A 19,995-nucleotide genomic window follows, 5' to 3' on the forward strand; every position below is an offset into this window, starting at 1 on the left:
CTCCATTGATCAGCCGGCGAAACGGAGAATCCCGGCAGCATGCCGCACCAGAAATCTTGGGCGTGTTATGAGCCAGGGTTTAGAGAATCCCAAAGTGTATCATGGAGTTCACCTGACCCACAACGTTTAATAGATTGTGGTATGGGGAGCACACGGCCCACTCTACAGGTGTGGTACTGCAGAAATGGAAAAGTCATTTTTAAAGCAAAACAATGTTTATTCTACGAACTCAAGTTAACCTTTTTAAAACATACAGTGAACATCTTAGCAACCATTAATTCAAATACAACCCCCAAAGACTACAACACTATGTAATCCTTTAAGCTTTCCTTTTAACATCCATACGACTTAAAAACACCTTTTAACAGAAGCACATCAGGTTAAAGTCACTACTGTTATTAGCTTTAAATCACCAGGATCAATTTACAGTCTTTAGATTGCAGAGAGAGATTTATACACCTTCTGGCTGTGACTGCAGCTATCCAGCTCTGAAAACAAAACTAAAACACACCCTGCAGCAAACAGCCTAAAACGAAAGTAAAAAGCTGACAGACAGCCCAGCTCCACCCACTCTCTGACATCATTGCAGTAATAAACACCCATTTCTTAAAGGTACTCTCACTACAGATATTTATATACATACCCATTTATAAACACCCATTTCTTGAAGGAACTCTCACATGACAGGCGGGGTTGGAGAGTACCCAATTCCAACCAAATCAGGAGTGGCGCTGCTTTCGCGATGCTCCGCCCCTCCAAAGCGGCATACTCAGAGAATATGCTGTGCGTATCGACGGTTCAGGACATTGCCTGAGGCCCGTCCTCCAATGCTCCGCCCCCGACTGGCCAAGGTCCCGATGGCGTGGGACACATGTGGTCTCACCCGTTGGGAACTTGGCGTGGCGGTTGCGGACTCAGCCCAGTGCCGCCACATTTGGGAGAGGGCCGAGCCACAGGCAGGTGGAGACATTATTCGGGGCTGGGGGCACTGTGGTCCAGAGCATGCGAGCCAGCCGAAGGGGGGACTATTTCGCGGGCCGGGTATGCGAGCGGCCTCCACCATGCACATGCGCGACCTGACGATTCTCCGGGGTGTATAGGCAGCTAGTGCCGGGTGCTCTACGCTGCCGCCCTGTTAGCCCCCAGCAAAACAGGGAATGGGTGGCCGTTCTGTGCCATTTTTTCTGGCACAAAATGCCACCGTTCCCACGCTGGTGTGGGAACATAGCCCCAGAATCGGAGAATCAAGCTCCTGGTGCGACGGGATGGAGAAACCCGCGCTTAGTCTCAGAAATGGAGAATCCCGCTGATTGTGTTTTGAGCAGGTAACTAGAACCATAATTATAATGTTGGGAATGAGTAGTCACAACTAACTCTGCCTTTGTCTGTGGATGGCTCGTGCAGACATCTTGGACTGGATTCACCATTTCATGATTTATGGGACTATAGGTGTGCGGCGCCGTAGTGAACTCGGCCCATTGGGGGCGGAGCATTGCGAGTGGGCCAGCTGATGAGGCGCCAACTGCATTGGGACTGCGCACGGTGTGCATCACAACTATGCCATTTCAGGAAGGCAGAGCATGCTGACCGGTGTCAAACCAGCGCTAGCCCCGATTTTGCTGTCTGAGCCCATTCTCTGCCCGATCACCAAAAGCGATTTTGGCATCGGGCTACTAATCCCGCCCCTTGTCTGCTAATGCATTGCATTGGCTTTGCTGGAATGTTTGTACAATGCAAGGAGTGTTATATTCTAGGGATTTGATGTGTTATCCTTTGTCCATGTTTAAAGTGCTCAGAAACTCCCAGAACTACCATCAGTTGGTCAGTGGCGGCTATTTTATCAGCCCTCCGTTTGTTCATTTAAAAAAAGCAATCAGGCTGACATAGATAAATATATTTTCCTTCCTATGTTCTGGACGACATGGGACAGGGTTCAATATACCAAAGAACTTTGGTAAAGGTTTAGAAGTCCTTCTGCATGAATTTAGGCTTAGAAGGGAAACACTACTTGGTAAGGGGTGATGCGTGTCATAAAATAAGCAGCACAGCAGCTGGAGTTGGCCAAGGCACCTTGGACATGGCATGGGAACATTAATATCATGCATCTGTCATCATCCTCATTTTGATTTGTATTTAGACATTTAGATCTTCCTGGATCTCGATCATATTATTTTTATCTGTTTTTCTATCCATCACTGGCCATGTAGAGACAGTCCTCACTTGAGTGCTACTGGCTTGAGAAGAAAGGGTGTCTTTCCCTCCCAGGATGGCAACACAAATAGGACAACTGACAGTTATCTCCAATGGTATCACACATTATCAGAAAGATTCAGGGTTAGGCTATCCATGCAGCTACACAGGCTGTACATGCGGCAGCTTGTCCATCGCACGACTTTTGGGGTACTGTTGAATTAATTGGTCTCAGATATTATTTTCTCTTTCTTAAACTACTAATTTTGTGACCCTTTTGACAGGGTCGTAAATGGTGATGGGAACAAAATATTGCAAGGAGCAAAATTGCTGTTTGTGCCGTTGTGATTTCCTGGAATGATTGCTCCACCTCCTGCCAGTGTTGTAATGGTGTGGCAGGAACCCTATTTGCAATCATTACCATATCATTAGTGGGCCTACCCACAGCAAACCTTCCCCATCACCAGAGAGGTCCGGTGGTGGGGGGAGTGCGGGCGGAGCCAGTTACGTGGCTCGTAGTTCAAGGGAGGTGCACCAGGTAGTGGGGGGATGTGGGGGCCTGGGGCAGGAGATCAGAAGGGCTCACAAGGCAGCAGATGTTCAGGGCACCGGAGGTTAAAGGGTTCGCAAAGTTGTTCTGCTCAGGGCGCCAGGGTTGGGGAGGGGCGCAGGGTTAAAGGGTTGCAAGGTAGAAGCTGCCAGGGAACCAGGAGAGTTTCAATATTGGTGAAGACTTCGCCTCTCCAGGAGTTGGCACTGTGTAGACATGGTGAGCATCAACTACTTGTGGCTTTGAAACTTCTATGTGACTGGCTCCTTTCAGGGCTCCGGCGGTACTCTTTGCAGCATCTTGCAGGCCTCTGCTCATATGTGCATCAAGGAGATGATGGATGAACTGTGCACAAGTGCTCACAATTGCATCAATTTTGTCCAGAACAACGTTAGCCAAGATTCGCCCACGTAGCAGACTTTCAACAAGTTCAAGGACCATTGTTGGGGCATTTGGCTCTTCAATCCTCATGGCATCAGGGGATGCCATTTTTCAACCGCACGGGCTTCCGTTCCTTCAATGCTCAGCTCATCCATGTATGTGCTAAGTTCCCAGGGAGCGGTTGTAACAGCTTCATCCTTAGTCACTCAAAGATACTTGATGTCTTTGAGGGAGCATAACGGCTGCAGGGTTGGCTCGGGCAAGGGATACCCCCTGAGGATGTGGCTAATGAGGCTTGTGTAGAGGCCACAGAGTGCAGCAGCGACCTGATATAACAAGGCTCATTTGATCCTCTTGCTTTTGGTGAATGCTGAAGGTGCAGTTCTGGTGCCTGGACCAGTCTGGTGGAGCCCTGCAAGAGAGTGTTGCACATCGTGATTGCCTGCTGCACCCTTCACAACCTGGTGCTTCAATGGGGTGAGGAGCTGCCTGAGAAGGAGATGGCTGAGTGGCACATCTCCTCTGCTGAAGAAGATGTCAAGGTGAATGGTGGAGGAAGGCCTTCAGACAGTGGCAATGACCAGAGGGGCAGGATATTTCAGACTGCCCTCATAGCCTCCTGTTTCATGGATGATGAGGATTAAGGCCAGTGATAATGTCCACTCAATTTGAACTGATATTAAGATGGTAATTTATAGAACACTGCCTCATGGTAAAAGTCACATGACTACAGAAAGTCAGATAGGAAATGTAGAACCGATTGCATTTCAAACCTAAGCACTCATGGAGTGCTGGAATAAGCTAGTGACATAGAAATCCAATTCCGCAGGAACTTTTAAAATCAATGGCATTGGATTACGTCCTATTCCATGGAGCAGTGGGTCTTCCTGCTGGAGCTGGCATAGGTCAGTGATAGTCTGCCACAACATCCTCAGCCACCTTTGATATTACCTCTGACATTTGCAGAAAATTACTCTGCATGCAATGCATGAAGTTACATGCCATTCTTTAACATTGCATCTACGACTGATGGCAGCATCCTGAGCTGCCTGACCATTTGCTGCCACCCTTTGATGTCCTTCTGGCCATTGCTCTTGGTAATCCTCTGCCAGTTCCTCTCCTCTGCTACCACAGCATCAAGAAATACAGCCTGAAGTGGATAGAAGGCCAACAGAAATCTAGTCAGTACAGTAATTTGACCCTCTATCCTGACTTGATGACTGTGGACCAATGGGGAGCCTATTGCTAAGCAATTAATGACACCCTAGTCTCCAGATATCCCACGCTGGCCACTTCCCACCTCATTCTGATCTTCGGCCATCTCTCCCATCTGCCACAGCGATGGGACACTCCTACTCTGACACTAGAACTGCAGGCCATCACCCAGCATCCTCCCTTCATCACCTTAGACATTCCCTCCATCGCCGTCAACCCTCCCTTTATCACTATTAACCTGCCTTCTGTGGTCTTTCAGCTACCCACCATCACCCTTGATCAATCTGATAATTTCCAATGTATCCATTTCACAGATACAAGAAGGTTCAGTTGAGAAGTGTTATGATGGGTTGTGGAGAACAATTGAGAAAATGTCTTACATCTAAGGACAAGTAATTGATAGCAACAATTCTCCTAACTTCCTTTCTCTCTTAATAATTTTTCAAGACATTTTCCACTTACAATTTTCATGCTGTCACAATCCTTACATGTTCAGTAATCAATTTTCACTATAAACAGAAAAACTATAAATGCTTGAAATTTGAAACATAAATAGAAAATGGCTGATCAGTTAGCAGGTAAAAGAGGAAATTAATTTGTCTTTCAGTTATGCTGGGCCTGCTGTTTATTTGTTATAGCTAATTTTAATTTATAGTTACAATTGTTCGCTATATAATATTTGCAGTAAGACTGAGAAGGGTCCGAACAGTTATATTTGCAATTGTTGTGTAGAGGTTCTGCAGGGTGATGCTTCGATTGCTTTGGCTGAAATTGCACGTGAACACAAGCGGAACCAAGATGCAATTGTTGCTGAAGGGGCAGTTATTCCTCTGATACATATCCTTAGTGAACGGAAAATCAGGATGCAGCTGAAAGCAATAACAGCAGTGGAGGTTTTAGCTGACAGAAATGCTGCTATACAAAAGGAATTTCTAAAACTGTCTGCTGATAAACACATTTTGAAGCTTGTCAAGGTATTTTATAAACCAAAGCTAATGTAAGTTATATAATTTCAGTAAATGTTGTGATGAGTGTAGGAAATTCAGATATATTATATGTAGTTGGTGCAATAAGGGTTAGTATGTAACTGCTGCAGTAATGTTTTTTTTAAATCATGGATACAAGACAAGCAGACATTTTGGCTACAGAAGTGCAATTAATGCAACATATAAAATGAAATCATCATGCATTCCAACCATTTATATTGTTTACCGGAAATTGGGCGAATGGAATTTTGTTTATATTAAGAAGATTCCCCGGGAGTAGGGTGCGTTTCAACCCCCCCCCCCCCCCCCCTCCCCGCATGGATCTGGGCGTGCTGGTTAAATAACAGGAACGACCAAAATCGGAATTCGCACCAGCTGCGAACCAGTTTGCAATTTGCCCGGCCCATTTCCGATAGAGAGTTCCAGATCACATCCAAAATTGGCGAGCATATCATTAACCCTAATTTGCAATAATTTCAACCTCATTAATGATATTGAATTTAAATGCAGTGGGCTCGCGGGAATAGCCCAACTCGCCAGCGGAAAGTCACGTGGGCGCGTCTAGTACTCCTTTTTAAAACAGTGAATCTAACGTAATGGCTGCTGAGGGGAAGTGAGGAGGTGAGTAGCCCTTTCCATTATCCGGCATGGAGCTCAAGGGCACTGGAGCTGCTGCCCCAGCGCTTGGCGGGTGGAACCCATCGGGAGGTTGGGCTTAGTCGGGGGGGGGGGGGGGGGGTGGTGGTCTAAAGCGTTCCAGGTCAAGGGTTGCCCCTGGAACAGGAGGTAAAGGGCTTTGCATCTGTGAGGCCTTCAAGCCATTTTTAAATATTGTGGAGACACATAACCGGGGCAAACTGCAGCCTGCCTGTCCCACCAAAAATTTCCACGACAGAGTCTTGCTGTGCCTTCGATACTGAAATTCAATTTCACTTCCTTTGACTGTGACCAGCCTCCAGCTGCACAGCTGAAGGCTATTGCATATAAAGAATTAGCCTTGTTAGTTGTGAGAACACTTCCCAGCTGCAGGTTGTGTTTTCTGCTTGCTCCTGCTGGTGGCTGCAAATGCCTGGATGCTTCTGTAGCTGAGAGTTTGTTTGCTGCTTGCCTGCTGCCTTTTTTGCTTTCCTGCTGCCTCGCCCCCTTGGGCTTATTTGCTGCTTTCTGGATGAAGAAATGAAGAAAGTAGTTACCTTTCGATCTCTTTTACCTGGAGGGGAAGATTTTGGCGGGGTTACTACCGGGCAAAGGGTGCAGGAGGGCTTGCTCAAGCAGTCTGTGGATGTTTTTAAAGGCTGTTTTGTGTGTTGACTCTATATTCTGTTTTGGACCTGTAGATCACCTGTTAATGCCCCCTGTGTTCCTGTGGCCCGGTCCTTGGACAGGGTGGTTTAGTATATAGGTTTCGTGCAGAGCTGGGGTACACCTGATCTCACTGCTGAATGTTGATGCTAAGTTGTTGGCAAAGGTGCTCGCATCGCGCATTGAGGATTGTGCTGGGGGTGATAGGGGAGGACCAGACGGGATTTGTGAAGGGAAGGCAGTTGTCGGCGAATGTGCGGGGTTACTTCATTTGATTATGATGCCTTCGGAGGAGCAGGTGGTAGAGGTGGTGGTGGATTGGACGCGGAGAAGACTTTTTGATGGGGTGGAGTGGGCGTATTTGTTGGAGGTGCTTGAGCAGTTCGGGCAGGGGTGAGTGGATTGGTACCGGCTGTTGTAGAGGGCACTGGTGGTGAGTGGACAAATCATAGAACATAGAATGGAACAGTACAGCACAGTACAGGCCCTTCAGCCCACAATGTTGTGCCGACCATTGATCCTAATCTAGGAGCAACCTAACATACACCCCTTCAATTTATTGCTGTCCATGTGCCTAGCCAAGTGTCGCTTAAATGTCCCTAATGACTCTGACTCCACCACCTCTGCTGGCAGTGCATTCCACACACCCACCACTCTCTGTGTAAAGAACCTACCTCTGACATCTCCCCTATACCTTCTTCCAATCACCGTAAAATTATGTCCCCTCTTGACAGCCATTTCCACGCTGGGGAAAAGTCTCTGGCTATTCACTCTATCCATGCCTCTCATCACCTTGTACACCTCTATCAAGTCACCTCTCTGCCTTCTTCGCTCCAGTGAGAAAAGCCCTAGCTCCCTCAACCTTTCTTCATAAGACATGCCCTCCAGTCCAGGCAGCATCCTGGTAAGTACCCTCTCCAAAGCATCCACATCCTTCCTATCATGAGGCGACTAGAACTGGACACAATATTCCAAGTGTGGTCTAACTAGAGTTTTATAAAGCTGCAGCAAAACCTGGCGGCTCTTAAACTCAATCCCCCTATTAATGAAAGCCAACACACCATACGCCTTCTTAACAACCCTATCAACCTGGGTGACAACTTTGAGGGATCTATGTACGTGGACCCCAAGATCCCTCTGTTCATCCACACTTCCAAGAATCCTGCCTTTAACCCTGTATTCAGCATTCAAATCTGACCTTCCAAGATGAATCGAATGAGTTTGAGGTACATGGGCTGCATCGTGGGATGAGACGGGGTGCCCGCTCTACCCATTGCTTTTTGCCTTGACGATAGAGCCATTGGCAATGGCGCTTAGGACGTTGAGGGTTGAGCGAGGAGGGGGGCTGCTGAGCATAGGGTTTTGCTATATGCAGATGATTTGTTACTACATATCTTGGACCCGGTGGGTGATTGTGGAGATTTGGGGGATATTTGGCCAGTTTTCGGGGTATGAGTTGAACATGGGAAAGAGTGAGGTATTCCCAATCAATGCCAGAAGGCAGAAAAGAAGATTATGGCAGTTGCCATTTAGGGTGGTGGGGTTCTTTAGGTACTTCGGAATCCAGGTGGCGCAGACTGGGCCCAACTACATAGGTTGAATCTCGCATGATTGGTGGAGGGAATGGCGGATTTTAAGAGGTGGGATGTGTTGTCAATGTCGCCGGCTGGGCGCATGCAGTCAGTGAAAATAATGGTGCTGGCCAGGTTTCTGTTTTGTTCCAGAACCTCCCTATCTTTGTCCCCAAGTCTTATTTTAGGAAGGTTAATGGGATGATTGCAGGGTTTGTGAGGGGGGGGGGGGGGGGCGGTGTGAGGGCTGTCATTGCCGAATTTGATAAATTACGATTGGGTGGCGAATATTGCAATGATGAGGAAATGGGCTGTGGAGGAGAGGTCCGCCTGGGGGCGGGTGGAGGCAGCATCATGTAGGGGAACGGGCTTGAGCACTCTGTTGGCACCTCTACCGTTCTCGCTGGCCAGGAACTCCGTGAGCCCAGTGTTGGGGTTGGCGGGGTTGGCGTTAAAGGTGAGGGGCCAGTGCAAGCAAAACTTTGTGCTGGAAGGCATGTTGCTGTGGGTGCTGATGTGTGACATCCATTGGTTTGTGCCTACGGGGGTGGACGCGAGGTTTCGGGGGTGGCGGCAGTGGGGAATGAGTATTTTAGGGACTTGTTTATAGGGGTTTGCGGCAAATTGGTGGTGCTGGAGGAGTTGGAGGAATTGTATGGGTTGGCTAAGGGGAATGGCTTTAGGTACCTGCAGATACAAGATTTTGTAAGGAGAGAGGTGCCGTCCTTCCTGGACAGCTGCCTCCAGTGTTGTAGAATAAGCTATTATCGGAGGATGAAGTAGGGGAGGGTGTCAGATATATATAAGGAAATGATGGAGAGGGAGGCACTCCAGTGGCCAAGATCAAACGCAAGCAGGAGAAGGAACTAGGAGGGGAGGTGCGAGCCAGGACATGGGCAGAGGCCTTGCGGAGGGTGAATACGTCTTCGGCATGTGTGAGGATAAGCCTCATCCAGTTTAAAGTGGTGCATAGGGCCCACATAACAGTGGCGAGGATGAGCAGGTTCTTTGCGGGGGTGGAGGATAGGTGTAGGCGGTGTGCAGAGGGGCCCGTGAATCACATCCACATGTTCTGGTTGTGTGAGGCTGTTCTGGCAGCAGATCTCAGACGTTGTGTCTGAGGCTCTGGGTCCAAGGGTGGCGCCGGGTTCTGAGGTGGCGATATTTGGTGTGTCAGAAGACCCATAATCCGGGGAGGGGGGGCGGGGAGGGGTGGGTGGGGGGGCTGAGGCCGATGTATTAGCCTTGACTCCTTGATAGCCCGGAGACAGATTTTATTCGGTTGGTAGAACTCGGAGCCGCCGAAGGCGGGTGTGTGGTTCAGCAATCTGGCAGGGGTGTGGGTCAGCAACCTGGCAGAATTCCTGAGTTTGGAGAAGGTCAAGTACACGCTGCGGGATCAGTAGAGGTGGAAGTAGTTCATTGATTTCTTCAAGGAGAATTGAGGGGTCTGCAAGGGGGGGTTAACGGGGTTAAAATGGAGAAGATGGGATGTGGTGGGGTGTTTGGGGATCTATGGTTGTTTGTTTTGGTTGGTGTAGTGTTCTGCTGGTTTTGTGTGTAGTTATGTAAAAAGCCTTGACTAAAAATATATTTTTTAAAAAGTTTCTCGAGTGTGAAAGATGGAAACCCAGCCAGGTGAGTGTTGGAATAGTCACATCGAGAAGCATGGATAAAGATAGTAAATCCTTACCCCAAAACATTGTACTTTCACCACATGGACTCGTGGTTCAAAAAGAAGGCTATTGGACAACCACAGATAAGCAATAAATGATGGACTTGGTAGCAAACCACATTTCGACAGAATGAATTAAAATGATCTTGCTCCTATATGTGGTCAGGTTTAAACTGAGCTAGAAAAATATTTGTAACATAGAGTGCAGAAGGAGGCCATTCAGCCCATCGAGTCTGCACCAACCCACTTAAGCCCTCACTTCCACCCTTTCCCCATAACCCCATAACCCAATAATTCCTAACCTTTTTTGGTCACTAAGGGCAATTTATCATGGCCAATCCACCTAACCTGCATGTCGTTGGACTGTGGGAGGAAACCGGAGCACCTGGAGGAATCCCACGCAGACACGGGGAGAACGTGCAGACTCCGGACTCAGTGACCCAGCAGGGAATCGAACCTGGGACCCTGGCGCTGTGAAGCCACAGTGATATCCACTTGTGCTACCGTGCTGTCCCCAATACAGAATAGTGTATTTAATGCCAAAATTATGTGAAATACTCTGAAGTCTTTGGATGTACAGCATACAGGGTGACACAACCACTGTTATTTTGCAATTATTGCTTCAGGTTTTTGAAATAGAGATCAGAGAGCAAGCAGCAACGGCGTTTTGGGCATTAGCTGGACAAACATTAACACAACGAAAAAAGATGGCCAAGGAAATTGGTTATAGTTTGGTCATTGATCTTTTATTATCCTCATCTGACAAAATGCATAATGTTGGTAAGTTACTGTTTTCTAGTAAGTTTAATCTTTTCATACATTGAAAAATGTAATACTTAATACATTGTAACATTAAATTAAATTCAGTCAAAGCAGTCATAGAATCTAGTGAGCCTGTAATATATGGTGCAACAGCGATTTGAATGCAGATTTTACTCTCTATAGAAACAAACTCCAAACTTCAGTCCTGTTCACAAGGGGAAGAGATTGGGTCCACAAGTGTTTTCATGGAGTTGACCATATTTCCATCCTGGAAAGGGTGGACTCCGATCTCTATACAAAGCCCGAAACAAAATTGTTGCCAGGCTCCTTGTCAGTAACTGCAGGCTGCAGTGGTATCATGGTTGTGTTGTAATTCACCGACTGACCACCTGGAGTCTCAATAGTACATAAGTGAATGTTAGAGTCAGTTGACCTCAGACTGACAAGGGAGCTGAGAGAGAGAGATCGATAGATAGATAGTGGTTTGTGCATGTTCATACTGTTATTCACCTGTTTTTTGTATATATTTGACCCACAGTTAATGTTAATAAATCGTTTATAGCTTTAGCTACAAGTGTTCTTGTAATATAAATCAGGCCACCCAACAAGAACATTACACAGGCATTCTGGTAGACCTGCAATGCACCAAGCATTTCAGTGTTCAGATCCATCAACATTTTCTGTAGGTCATCACACCAAAGTCCACGGGCGGAATATTCTCCTGAGTGCTGGCTGAGGTGAGAAAACCGGCGTATAGCTCGCCAGCTGCACAGCCATGTTTTATCTCCAGATTTTAATGCATTCTGTGCTAAATAAATCTGGAGACATGGTTTTCGGCATCACTCTGATGGGGCACCTCCATGCCGTCTGGAAATCCGCAGGCATGAGTGCGCTGCCGACGAAGCAGAGTATCCCACTGATGGAGAATCCCACTGAATGCTTTTTCATTATATGCTCAAAGCTGAAAGATTTTAACCAGGTAGTTACTACCCTTTTTACTGTATCTCCGATCTCAATCTCAGATTTAAATTTTAATTGTGATCTGGTATTGATATTGATCTAGTATAAATTGCTGTTTACCGAACAGACTTTCAATCCTCTACTACCCTTTGTCTGTAAAGTTCTTTCCTAATTTCACTGCTGAAAGGTCTGGTTCTAATGTTTAGATTATGCACTAGAGTCTCTGAAATTAATTGATCATTTGCCTCATTCCATTTCCTTTAATAAAACAGACTAGACTTCCAAAGTATTTAATTGACTGTAAAGAACTTTGGGATACCCTAAGTCATCAAAAATACTAAAAATGCAAGTCACTCATTACTGTTTGGGATCTTAGTACATGCAAAATGATTGTATGTCTGTCACTAACATGGTCACTGCATCTCAAGTAATTCACAATATGTGAAATGCTTTGCGATCTAATTACACATAAATGCAAATCCTTCTCAATAAATATGCTGTCCTGTATTAAATTATCCAATTAACGTAATGTCCAATACAATAGCATCTGCTACATTTTCCCCATACACTGGCTCCTGAATTCATGTAGCCGTAAGCTAGAGACTACACACATTATTTGCAAATAATTCATTATTTCCATGTTTGTACCATGGAGCGCATGTCCCACAGTAGTGCAGGACAGAAGTCTTACCAAGGTCTCTACTGCAGCTGCCTCCCTACCACTGGTGACCTCAGTGCATTGGCCTGTTGGTGCAATCACCTCAGACTTCAGGCAGACAGACTTCTCCATTGAGCCTTTGAATCTGAGGAGTACAACAGACATCCTTTCCTAATTGCCTTTGGAGCGCCAGAAAATGAGACATGGAAGAGTCCACAGGCTCATCGCCTGACTGGGGCTCAATAGATTCCTGGCCTCGAGCAATCCTCTAAGTGCGAGCAACCTTGGATGCCCTGCTTGTGCCTGCTGTAGCTCAGACAGTACAATTTTCTGACCAGACTGTGACCCTGACCTGACCAAGGTATGTGTGGAGGGAGTAGCTGAGCGCTGTGACAATTGCTCTATCTCAGGGTCTGTGAATTCAGTCGTGTTGCTGGCGGCTGGAGTCGAGGACCTGGCTCGTGGACCCCCTCAGCTGTTTTCCAGATTTGCCTGCAAAAGAAAAGAGGTTTTATTCATGCATGGCAGACGTCTGAGAGGTAGGCAACATTACTCACAGCTTGGAAGTCTGATGGATGCTGCAGTGCTGGAACCTCAGTTGGTTCAGCACTGTCCACCTCGCCACCAGCAGATGAATGGTTCACCTCCCCACCAGTTAGTTGAATGGCTCTGTCCTCAAAGTCCATGAGGACCTTCAGTTCTGACATCCCTCCACCCATTTGGGATCTCTCCCTCTTGTGTGCCAGCTTTTGCTTAATGAAGACAAATGGAGGGAATGTAAGCAGAATGCATGCCGGGACAAATAAGGAAGCCTGCCGTGGGTGGGATGAGGGCACAGTGCACAGGAGAGATTAAAGTGTGTGTGGGAGACTGAGCGGTAGTGTCCCAGTGGTGTCCCTCGAGTTGACGTTGACATTGAGTGTGATCCCTGTGGATGTGTGATAGGTTTGTGAATTTAGACTGATGCGAAGAGTGACTTACCCTGGCTGAACAGATGAGATAGTTTATCCTCTTATGGGATTGGATGGCTGTCCTCATCTGAATGGCATTGGCCCTGACCACCAATGTTACCGCCTCCCATGCTAGATTTGTTATCTTGCTGCCAGGTTTTCTCCTAGAGTGCAGGTGAATGACATCACGGTGGGCCTCCACTACATGCAGTCACTCTAGGAAGGCGTGGGAGAACCTGGGTGTACAGTGTTTCCAGGCAGCCATCACTTCCCAACAAACTGCAAAGTGTAGCTACTGTGCGTATGGGTGGCCTTTAAATGTGGTGCCCATATCCTTGAAACACTGAGATGATGGCAGGCTGGGCAAATAAGAAGTCACCCGCCAGCAGTAAGGCATGGAACCCGTGTCTGCCAAGTGTTTCAACTAAGTGCTACACAGTAAAGCGGAAAAAGCTGCCAGTGCCATCGGTGAGCCCAATGCCGCTTTGCCTGCCCGACATCAGACTTTGCCGTTATCAGAGACGATGGGGGTGATTGAGCCCATGTTAGCCGTCAATGTGGTCTCCATGTCATCATGTGGCCCCATTCATGAACCACAAGGAATTCCTCTCCCTTAATATCTAGATCACCTCTCACATAATGCAGGTGTGTGCCCGTTTCCCAAGGTACGTCCATGACAGTTGCATCTTGGGGCGTTCACAGATGTTTTGAGGGCGGCAATAGATGGAGGAATGGCTCGGGGTTGAGGAGGTTTGGCGAGGGCCAACAGTGGAAGAGGAAGGACTTTGGGTGATGGCCAAGGGCCCACATGGGCCCAAGAGCTGGGGACACCATCATAGCCTCTCGGTTTGGGGATGACCAGAACCAGGGTGTGAAGATCTCACCTACCGTGGGGTGTGACATCTCATCATTAATGTGGAACCAGTGGTAGGTTCTTGTTATGGCGCCCAAGTTCATAGGCATGGCGCTAAAGCGATTGGCCAAACTCTGCTGGAGAATGATGATGACTTCTGTTGAAGACAGAGCAATGTTTCTCTCATCTTCAGCAATTATGTCTGTCTCCTGCCTGATAGAGGTGAACATGTCCTGCCAATGAATGGACTTATCATGGAGTTCAGAGATACTGAAAGAGCTCTCTGCTATAATCCTCTCCAACTTCAGGGGTCCCGGTGTTTTGTATTTCCTCCAACTAATATCCGAGATGAGTTAGCCTCATTATGTTTTGGCTGCCAATGGCCACTTCATCACTGCAAAAGAGTTGCAGAAATGAGAGGCCTGAGCATTGTTGCTGGGCAGTGTTGGCCTTGTTGCATTGCAGTGATGGCACAATAACTTTGACAGAAGGCGATGGGACTCCTTCCGTCAGCCTTGCAGCCCACTGGAGGGATACGGTCATCCCTTCCTGATTGTCATGACTATGCCATTGCAGTTCCAGCCGCTCTGGGATGACTGGATCCAGGGGCACATCATGCTCAGCAGAGTCCTGGGCTCCATTATCCCTCCCACTGCCGGATGCCTGGAACTTCCCTGCCGCCACCTGCTATGGATCATCAGTGCTCGCCAGTGAGTGACCCAGAAACCTGCACACTAGTTAACCCCACTGAGGTGTGAGTATCAGCGTTGGTGGGGGGTGCAGGTGACAGACGTGTTGCCTCTTCAATGTTTGATGTACATCACGGGGGATAAATGATGGGGAATATTAACTTGCATGAGGCTTAAGGAATGACTGTTTCCTGAAGGTTCTCACTTTTGTCTGAAGCCCCCACTTCGCCCTCTGTTTCACCCCAGCCAGCTCATGGTCTCTTTCCTCATAAGGGGTGAGGCATTGGAACTCATGCATCCCTCCAAGTGGTTGTACTTATTCATGCATGTTATGCTCTGAATGTCCTGCAGAGAGGCAAATAGGGAGATTGTAGGCGGGAGTCCTACCTGTTCAGATGCTTATGAGGAGTGATATATACGGGACGAGTGAGAGCAGGGGTGAGGTGAGCAAAGTAGATACCGGGGGATCCATGAGGATTGAGGGGAGGAGTGGGGGGAAGAGGGCCTCATGAGAGGTGTTGGCAACTTGTCAGGTGGCTAGAAAAGAGATCAGGAGATATGAGGCAGCGCAGCAAGAGACTGGAGTTGGCAGACTTACCCTGGCCACATGAACAAAGTCATTCATCTTGCGGCACTGCTGCCCTGTCCTCTTTGACTAAGGCTGCCACCAGGCAGGGGTGGTCACCTTGCTGGATGGATGTCCATGAGAATGCGGGTCCAGGAGATCCTACCTCTGCTGCATTCCATTCAAGAGTCTGGTCAGGGCTCCCTCTGAGACACACGGTGCTAGCTTACTGGCAGCCATCCCCTTGAATGGATCTGAAACAATTGTTGGGGAGGCATTTATATGGATCTCCCCACTGATTGCAGTGATTAAGTTGCCACCCAGCGAGCGAGTCAGCGGTGTGATTTGCAAAAATTAAAAAAACTATTTTAAGAGGCTCAAAATCCATGAGATCTCCTGCCGGCATCAGGGATTCACAGAGTTTTTGTCACCAGAACTGACACTTCATTTTTTGCTGAAGTTCCACCCAATCAGTCAAATTTAATGGCTGCAGCGGTGAGACATCCACTGGCCGAGCGAGTGCCAACTCTGCCGTGGGCAATTCTGGAAGCCCCGATGGAATTAAATCCCAGTCAGACAGTTTGCTGACTGCTGTTTGGGTTCCCGGTCTTGCAGGGCAGATGTCCCATCTCTGAGACCTGTTGGCTAATAAGAGGCCAGTAATTCTCCAGTACCACCACTGCCCAGGATAAGGGCATTCACTAGAGCCCCAGAACACAGGTAAGTGCACATTATGGCCAGTCAGGCAGGGGGATATGTGTAGGGAAGTTGAGTGTTTCCCATGTGCCAAATAGGAGGGATATGCCCACCAATCAACATGCCAGCCATGGTTTACAGAGGCTTGCCCACTTGTGGTTCCTGCCAGCAGCTGGTGGAGTATCAGAAGTGGGATGATGTCCTTCAATTCCCATATAAAAACATCAATTGTCCTTTGGGTGGGAGACCTCCTTTCTACCTCCAACTTAATTGGGGGAAGTATTGATTGCAACAGGCTCTCGATTCCCAGTCTTCCAACACCATAATACCGTTACACCCATTGCCCTGCCTCCTAGCTGCTCCCAAGGTGATGTAAAATTATGCCAATACAGTAATTTATTACACAGAAGGAATCCATCTGGCCTACAAGTCCATGCATGTTCTCTTTACAGCAACCAGTCAGTCCCATTCTCCCTCTCTTTCTATGTATCCCAGCAAATATATTTCCTTCAAGCATCCATCCTATTTTCATTTGATTCCATCAACTCATAGATAACGAGTTTCAGGTCATTGCCACTCGCTACATGAAAAAGTCCTTCTTTACCCCTCCCCGACAGTACTTGCCAAACCTTAAACTTGAGTCCCCCAGCAAATTTCCTTTATCCAAACTTGTCTTAATTTTGCACACCAAGAGATAATTTCCCCTCAATACCCTGCTTCAAGGGAAACAAACCAGCTTCTCCAACCTAACCTTGTAGTTAAAATCACCCATCTTTGGATCCATTCTGGTAAACGTCCTCTGCATCCTGTCAAAGATCCTTGCATCTTTGCTAAAGTATGGTGATCAGAACTCCATGCACCTTTTATGGACTCAAGATTAGCCAGTGCTTTACAATCAATAAAATACTGTGGAAGTGTTGTCTTGTACTGCAGAGGTATTTCCACTTTGATGCTGCATCTCTGCTTCTAAGTTACACTACATTTTGCTATTTAACTAAAAATAATCTCAAATCAAAGCACTATGCAGAATTGCAAGCAGAACATATGGCTTGAAAGTGGGGACTGAATTACGTTTTATGCAATTACCCTATCTTTTAACACTCCTTCCTGTGTTTAAGTGAAGGTAAGAATTAAAATGTAAAGTTAGACGTTTCATTATTCTGATACCAAGGATTTGGAGCTAAACTTTTGTTCATTTATTTAGCTTGTCAAGCATTGATAGCCCTGAGTGAGTGCAACAAAGAACAGCAAGACAAAATTTGTGCAAAAAATGGAATCTCCCCTTTGGTTCGACTTTTACGAAGCTCTAAGATATCTTTGCGTACAATGCTGAGTGCCATCACAGCATTGGGTACTATGTGTATAGGTTAGTATGCTCATATTATTTGATTTCACTTCAAGACAGATGAAGAGATAAACACATCTGCCGATAATATAATTACAAATTCAGCTTGCTTGGAAATGTAAAGAGTGGCTTTCAAATGATTTCAACAGATATACTAACAGAATCATTATAAATGGTCAGTTGATGGTACAGAACTTGAGTATTTCTGAGAAAAGAAACATGCTATTGAAGCTATTCATCTTGCACTCATCAGGGCAGAATCACAAGAATATCAAATTTCAAAGAGAACAACAAATGTATATTGCATGAGAAAAAGCTGCTGATTGACTGGCAAGTGAACTCTAATTGGTAGAGGCATTGTGGAGAAGGCACGTGAGAAAGGTTAATCCCAACTTTAGTCAAGGTGTTCCCATGGGGAATGCAGCTAGGAATAGTTATCCACCAAGCTTTTGTTTAGTAGAAAAAGGTTCAATATCTATACATGTTCTACTTGTTTGCAGAGCACTGACCCCTGCATATGAATATGTTGCTTATAGAAAGCATATTAGAAAGCATTATTGGGCAGCACGGTAGCACAAGTGGATAGCACTGTGGCTTCACAGCGCCAGGGTCCCAGGCTCGATTCCCTGCTGGGTCACTTTCTGTGCGGAGTCTGCACGTTCTCCCCGTGTCTGCGTGGGTTTCCTCCGGGTGCTCCAGTTTCCTCCCTCAGTCCAAAGACATGCAGGTTAGGTGGATTGGCCATGATAAATTGCCCTTAGTGACCAAAAAGGTTAGGAGGGGTTATTGGGTTATGGGGATAGTGTGGAAGTGAGGGCTTAAGTGGGTCGGTGCAGACTCGATAGGCCGAATGGCTTCCTTCCGCACTGTAAATTCTATGTTTCTATAAGTGAGCCACATTGTGAGCCCTACTGATAATCTTAAATTGATTGTTAGGTGGATTGGCCGTGATAAATTGCCCTTAGTGTCCAAAATTACCCTTAGTATTGGGTGGGGTTACTGGGTTATGGGGATAGGGTGGGGGTGTTGACCTTGGGTAGGGTGCTCTTTCCAAGAGCCGGTGCAGACTTGATGGGCCGAATGGCCTCCTTCTGCACTGTAAAATGTATGTATGTATGTATGATTGTTAGTGTAATTCGTGGCACACTGAGTATTCCTCAATTAGTGTTGTCCAATCATGGAATCACATTTACTGTTGGACATTTTCTATGAGTTTTGCAAGCAGAACCTGGTTAAGTACAATCTACACTCTGCCTGTTGCAAACAGCTGAAGGGACATGCTGTTTTATCTGATCCACTAACTGTTGGGACATACAGCCTACATACCTGGAATTACACCAGCTTTTTTCAGAAATACAACATCATTATGAGGCATTCTAACTAAGACTATCTAGGATAAATATGAATTTAAAAGTAGCAACAAAACAAAAACATCCAATCATGGCACACCAGCATGAATGATATTTACATGCTTCACGAGTTGTGATAATGACTCCTATTAATTTTGTACAAGTGGAGTTCTGTCATTTTTAGCGGGAAAACTTTGTAATATCACAGGACACAGTTATGGCGAGGAAGAATATATTTTTGTATTAAGGTGTTACAAACCTGGTTCAATGGAATCCAGCTGCTCCCTTAAATAGTCTGCACAACTTACTTTCATGAGAGTTGATTCACACTTCCTTATATTTACTTGAATGGTAGTTAACCCAAGGATACAATAATAGCAACCAACCCTTGTCATGTGAGATTACCTTTAAGAAATGGGTGTTTATGAATGGGTGTGTATATAAATATCTGTAGTGAGAGTACCTTTAAGAAATGGGTGCTCATATTACTGCAGTGATGTCAGGGTGTGGGTAGAGCTGGGCTGTCTGTCAGTTTTTTACTTTTGTTTTAGGCTGTTTGCTGCAGGGTGTGTTTTAGTTTTGTTTTCAGTGTTGGAGCTGAAGCCAGACCAAGCAGGCGTACTGTTGTTCTCTCTGCCATCAAAAGACTATCTCTTGATCATTTGGTGAATTCAGAATTATAGATGTTCTCGGTAGTGAATGTAAACCTAATGTGCTTCTGTTGAAAGATGTTTCTTCTGTCTTCTGGATGTTGTTTGGGAAATTATTATTTATTTATTTTTTAAATATTTTATTGAATTTTTGGCCAACCATCACAGTACATTGTGTATCCTTTACACAGTAATATAACAATATAAATAACAATGGCCAGTTTTATAAACAAGAAATAAATAATATATAAACAAAAACAAAACTAAATGGCAACTGCCTTGTCCCAGATAAATATTCTCCAAAAATATGTTTTAACAGTCCAATATACAATTATCTATAACAACAACCTATACATATTATACTTATATATTAACATCCCTGAGAATTCCCCCCCCCCCCCCCACCCCGGGCTGCTGCTGCTGTATTCTTCTTTTCCATTCCCTCTATCTTTCTGTGAGGTATTCGACGAACGGTTGCCACCGCCTGGTGAACCCTTGAGCCGATCCCCTTAGGACGAACTTGATCCGTTCCAGCTTTATAAACCCTGCCATGTCATTTATCCAGGTCTCCACACCCGGGGGCTTGGCTTCCTTCCACATCATAGAGGCCCTCCTCCTCTAACCTAATAATAAAACCCATTGGTGTGA

General features: G+C 46.3%; 1 protein-coding gene across 1 annotated transcript in view; it reads left to right on the plus strand.

Annotated features, from left to right (window-relative positions):
* Positions 1-19,995, plus strand: part of ankar (ankyrin and armadillo repeat containing) — a 397,884-nt gene that overhangs the window by 246,814 nt on the left and 131,075 nt on the right. The window contains exons 13-15 of the mRNA XM_072494724.1: positions 5,069-5,310; positions 10,497-10,650; positions 17,208-17,369. Coding sequence (XP_072350825.1) covers positions 5,069-5,310; positions 10,497-10,650; positions 17,208-17,369 — 558 coding nt within the window. The remainder of the gene's footprint in view (positions 1-5,068; positions 5,311-10,496; positions 10,651-17,207; positions 17,370-19,995) is intronic.

Source organism: Scyliorhinus torazame, chromosome 2 (assembly GCF_047496885.1).
Source record: "Scyliorhinus torazame isolate Kashiwa2021f chromosome 2, sScyTor2.1, whole genome shotgun sequence".
Lineage (NCBI taxonomy): Eukaryota > Metazoa > Chordata > Chondrichthyes > Carcharhiniformes > Scyliorhinidae > Scyliorhinus > Scyliorhinus torazame.